At 39.7% G+C, this 6,000-nt stretch overlaps 1 protein-coding gene across 1 annotated transcript in view; it reads right to left on the minus strand.

The window, feature by feature from the left end:
• The window catches only part of Macrod2 (mono-ADP ribosylhydrolase 2), a 1,849,434-nt gene extending 1,848,603 nt beyond the window's left edge, over positions 1-831 (minus strand). The window contains exons 1-2 of the mRNA XM_028755287.1: positions 825-831; positions 32-148 (exon numbers count right to left, since the gene is read on the minus strand). Coding sequence (XP_028611120.1) covers positions 32-148; positions 825-831 — 124 coding nt within the window. The remainder of the gene's footprint in view (positions 1-31; positions 149-824) is intronic.
• Between the last annotated feature and the right edge of the window lie 5,169 nt (positions 832-6,000).

The raw sequence follows: 6,000 nt of genomic DNA on the forward strand, positions 1-6,000 counted from the left end.
TCTGCCTAAAAAATTGTTCTGAAAAACTTACCATCATTTTGGCCTTTGTTCTTCATCTCTTCCTTCCACGATAGAATGGTGCTTAGAGAAACATAGTCCCTTATGTATTCCTTGCGTCTCTCTTCTAAGGTCATCTTCAGCAAACGTTCTTGCAAAATAAAAGCAGAATCTCTATTTGTATTTAAATTTTAATCTTTGGAATTACTGAATACATTTATAAATATTAATCATGCTACACTAACCAAAGACTTAAGAACACCAAAATGCAGTCCAGTGATTTCATATTTGAGGGCTAAAGGAGGTCAAATTAATTCTACAATAGCAAGAAACATAAAATCAAAGCTGCTCAAGACAAAGCTCCTAAGGTAGCTCAGGAAATGAGTAAAGTAATTTACTCCTCCCATTATCATCTGCTAACACAGAGTACGTGCAAAGTATACATTTACAGAACTCAGGAACAATGATCTTTCAGTTCACAGGGCAAAAGAGCAAATAAGTAAGGTACAAAGTAGCATCAATTAAATAAAATACAGACTACTGAAACAGGCATGTCCAAACAGTGAGAGCACAAGAAACAGCTGCAAAGCTTTTCCTCAATTTTACAAAGCCATCAACAGTGACAGTGAAAAGTATACTCCAAATTTGGTAATGGCATTGTGGTGGTGGAATATACATATTTTATATACACACCTTGGTTCTAAGATTAAAATATAAAACTAACAGCATCTTAGAATAACAGATGCCATTTATAAAGAGCTCAATTGGTGTTAAGTATTTCTAATGATTATATCACTAAAATAATTTTCATAACAAGTCATTATTACTGAGCATAGTTAAGACTCTTGCCATGAAAAGGTAAAAAAGATGCTTCAACAAACTTAACAGTAATAAAAACATGAAGATATAGATAGATTAATGAAACTTTATGATGTTATCTGACAGGGAAGAACCACAGAAGTGGAAAACAGCCAAAAATAAAAGAAAACAAAGCTGTACAGGGTCTTGTGTGAGATGCTGACCTGTTATTCTTCCTTCTATAAAGAGGACCACTCATTTAAAGTTGATTATGAATATCCTAGTATGTGCACAAGATGATGCACTAGGAAGCAAAAAATAATGTAATTCTATTTATTTTAATATAAGATATAAAACTTTGGTCCTAGAAGAAGAGAGCACAGAAAACATTAAAGAAAAAAAGAAAATTTGTCAAATTTGACAAGTTAGAAAGAATAATGAAATAAAATTTAGTTGTCAACAAGGTTATAAAGTCCAAGTGATATATGGAAGAGCTTTAATAAATACAAGGAGAAAAATACTATCTAGTTCTACAGGAAAGGTCAGAGAAAATAAGAATTATTTTACAAAGCCAGTGCCTTATCAACTAGGTGACCATCAGCACTGAAAAGACAGCAGTGGGCAGTGGTTAAAAGAGTTTTGGCTATAACCTAAATCATTACATAAATCTATATGGCCTTAGATACATTACTTTCATCTATTTATGTTTCAATTTCTTTGTGAGATAATCAGACAGTTATTATTCCCAACTCCTGGGTGAGGCAACTAAGGCAGAGAAGTCAAATAACTCACATAGCATCCTGGAATTTGTAGAACAGAACAAACTAGGATTTGAAATGGGACAATTGGATTTAAAGCTTGACCCTACATTACTTCATATAACTTTCTACCCTCATGAGTTGTGAGCATTGGTGATATAATACATAGCCAAGATTCAACTCACAGACCACATGAAGCTCATGAAGAAGGAAGACCAAGTGTGGGTGCTTCAGTCCTTCTTAGAAGGAGTAACAAAATACTCAAGGGAGCAAATATGGAGACAAAATGTGGGACAGAAACTGAAGGAGGGGCCATCTGGAGACCATTCCACCTGGGTATCCATCCCATGTGCAGTCACCAAAGGTAGACACTGATGTGGATATCAGGAAGTGCATGATGACAAGAGCCTGCTATAGTTGCCTCCTTAGAGGTCTGCCAGAGTCTAACATATTAAGAAGCAGATGCTCACAGCTAACCATTGATCTGATCATGGGGTTCCCAATGGAGGAGTTAGAGAAAAGACTGAAGGACCTGAAAGGCTTTGTGGCCCCATGAGGAGAGCAACAATACCAACCAACCAGAGCTCCCCAGGGTCTAAACTACCAGTCTGGGAGCACTTAGGGAGGGATCCATGGCTCCAGCTGTATATGTAGGAGAGGATGGCCTTGTCGGGCATAGGTGGGAGAGGAGATCCTTGGTCCCATGAAGGCTACACACCGAGTGTGGGGGAATCCAAGGGAAGGGAGGTGGGAGTGGGGTGGGGTAGGTGGGGGCACATCCTCAAAGAAGCAGGAGGAGTGGGTGTGGGATGGTGGTCCCTGGGCTGGGGGGGAGAATGGGGTAAGGGGATAACATCTGAAATGTAAATATAATATCCAATTTAAATGTTTAAAAAAAACAGTAGAGAACACAAGATAGGACTTCAGTGACTATTATCTTAGTATGTTCATCATCATTACTGAATGACTTTAGAAACACTAGTCTCATAAAGTAAGTGAAATTTATGAGAGTGTGAGGCACTAAACAAAAAGAAAGTGAGGCTGGATACACTGGCTCACACCTGTAATCCTAGGATTTAGAGGTTGAACCAAGAGAACAGCCACACATTCAGGGCCAACCTGGATTACAGAATGATTTCTAGGCCAGCCTAAACTACACAGAATTAGAGCCTGTCTGAGAAAGAGTGGGAAAGGAGAAGAAGAGAGAGAGGAAGTGGACAGGGAAGACAAAGAGCACTGTTTTAGACAGTAGAGAAAAGATGAAGACGGTGAGAAATTAAACATACTAGAGAATGAGTAAATGATGGCACAAGATCTCAAAGACGGTAAGTGACTGGATAAAGAACACAAGCACAGGGCTAATCTTACAAACAAACAAGAAAAGTGCTTCCTCTACAGTGGGAATAAATCCTAAATTATGTTCAAAAAAAAAAAAAGCAATGACACCATGGAGAACATGCTAGGGCTGCTACTGTCCTGTGAAACTTGCTTTCTCCATGATCTAAAAAGTTAGTGACACCTGTTCATTATAGGATATTAGCTCACAAAGCAGAAAAGAGGGCTGACCCTCAGAGGCTAAAGCACTGCTTTAAAAGCTCAGATCACAGTGTATAATTATTACAGCTATACATCAGGCTGGGAGAAATTACGAAGCAACTGTTTGCATAAATGTCAGAAGTTACCGACAGAAATAAAATTGCATTCTATTTATTTAGAAGCAACTACATACTTAAAAAAAAACCAAGTATAATCCAATAAAAACAAAGAGATAAACAGTAACACTAGAAATGAAAATACACATTAAATGATTCTAAATTAGGTCACAAAATAGTAGAACAATATTTATTTAACATATGTGCTTTTTAAGAACACCTTAGTTAGTTGTTTAAGCAATGAGACATACAAAAGACAAAAGACATACACACGGTTTCTTGGGTGTTACAAAAAACTCTCTTCTATTAATGTTTCATCTTTACAATGAACCCTTTCTTTGTGAAACAAGAATATACACAGTTCTACTTACTACATGGTGTAGTGAATTATAATATGTTTCTAAAATGCCTTGACATTTCAATGAACTGGGTAAGGCTTCATCTAGATTTCAATAACAGCTGCAAAAGTACTAAGCCATCAACTCTCCAGTGGGATGAAAGGGAAAGGTCATGCATCCCATTGGTTTCTTTATTGTATGAGAAATCCTGAATTAACTTTTGGTGGAATAACAGATGATATTTCACACTTGACTGTTCCAAAAACAGACATCCCTAGAAGGCAAATACAAAGCATTCACTTCATAATATTTCCCTTAACTTTAAGCTTTATTTAAAAATAGCTTAGTTTGGGATAAAAGAAAATACCTTTATTGAAAGTCTTCTTTATGCATTTGCTTCTTTATTTAAAAAAAAATACTTAGTTAAGGGGCTATGTATAGGACTGACCTAGGCCCTTTGCGTATATCTAACAGTTATGCAGCTTGGTCTGCATGTGGGACTCCTAACAGCAGGAACAGGGGCTGTCTCTGACTCTGTTGCCTGCCTTTGGGACCCTTTCCCCCTACGGAGCTTCCTTGTCTAGCCTCAGTAGGAGAAGATACACCCAGTCTTAGTGCAACTTAATATGTCAAGGCTGGTTAATATCAATGGGAGATCTCCCCTTTTCTGAAGAGAAAGGAAGAAGTCTTGGGTGGAGGAGAGGAGGGAAAGGACAGAAGGACGGTGAGAAGATGTAGGAGAAACTTTGGTTTGTACGTTAAGTTAATTAATTGAAAAGACTTGGTTATATTTTTCTTATAGAAGAAACAAAAGGAAAAAACAGTAAGATATTGAAGATCCTGAAATGTCTGCTTATCACAATCCATGTGTATAGATGTAACTTTAGGAGCGGTATGTTTACTATAATAAAAATAGTTATTAGGTATTCACTATAATTTCAATGGTTTGTGTTACTGAGCACAATGTAAATTGATTTTACACTATATTTTATTACCATCAGTGATGCAAAGCTAACATTTCAAGACCATCAAGAAAACTGGGTATGCTTTTCCAACGCTCACATTAGTGTGACCAATTGAAATTGCTACTACAAAAGCTAAGCATTAATAAAACTTCTCACTATTCACGTACCTGGCTCTTTCCTGACCTCTAATTTGCTTGTTTAGTTTTTCCCAGCGCCAGGCATAGGGCCTACTGAGGTGGGGGTGGGGAGCGGTGCTCTATCAGTGAGCTATGCCCCAGCCCTGTCAGGCACTCATTCTAAACAGTATTTGTTCTGTGACACTTCGAGTTTTAGCTCTCTCAACACTCATATTCATTGAAACAATGACACTAAAGCGAATCTTTCAATATTTAAAGGACACTGTAACTGCACTATTCAATCATATTCATACTTCCCTGCAGTTGATTTGACTACATCCCTCCTTGCTACTTTTTTTCATAAAGCAGCCACTACTTAGAGAATTGTTTCTAATTCTCACTCTTAAGTCCATTGTTTGGTCAAAAGGTTCACAAAAGACAGGGACTTGCAACAAAAATGTTTAACAAGCTTTCAGCAAGAAAATCAACTTTCAACCAGGTCACCCCTTTATTCCTGTTCTGTAAGAAGATAGTCCTGAGAAAATTGTGCACTCTTGCTCAACTCCATCCTTTATATGTAAATCTGGTGCAAGTTGGTAGGAAGGATCAATGCAAATAGTTTTGCTGTAACTGGGGTAAGAAAATAGGTTGGTTTTTTTTTTTTTTTAAGGAAAAGGATGAAGAAAAATATGCCAGAGACTCAAGCATTACAGCAAAATATGACCTATGAAACTGAGATGAGACAGACAGGAGGAGAAAAAGAACTGATCGCATAGTTCTATTTCTTAAAGGAATCGGTGCCGCTGTCAAACGGATTTGGGCAAGCCTCGGTGTGCACAAAACTCAGGGAAGGGTTCATTCACAGAGAGCACGCAGTCTTACTCCGTGCGACTTCAGACTATGAATGGCGATGTAACAGAGAAAGAAACACATTGCCGAGGAAAGCCCATTCAGACTTCTCCGAAGGCACTTAGCCGACAAGATGCTCCTTTTGGGTTCCAAATTTCAGAAGTCACACTGCAGCTGAGCACAGCGGGGTCCTCAGCCACTTTGGGATGAAGGGAGGACAGAGGCTGGGACCAGAGGAAGGCAGGTGCAGGTGTAGACGCTCCCATGCTCAGCAACTGCACCCAGAGTGACACGGGCCGGCACCTGTCCCCGGGACTCACGGCGGGAGGTACAAAGTCCCAACTGGGGTCCTCACCAACTTGTACCCTGCCCGAGGGTGCGCGCCTGTCGGAAGGCGAGCACGCGGGGTAGGTGACCCCGCGCCCGGAGGGGTGTGCGCCCACAAGTGCGCGAGCCGCAGGTGCCCGGGGGCGGCGCGTGGCCGCCGGCGTGCGCGCGCGTGGACGCGGCCGCGGGCAGGAGCGGCA

The sequence above is a fragment of the Grammomys surdaster genome, unplaced genomic scaffold (assembly GCF_004785775.1).
Source record: "Grammomys surdaster isolate TR1022 unplaced genomic scaffold, NIH_TR_1.0 129, whole genome shotgun sequence".
NCBI classification, from domain to species: domain Eukaryota; kingdom Metazoa; phylum Chordata; class Mammalia; order Rodentia; family Muridae; genus Grammomys; species Grammomys surdaster.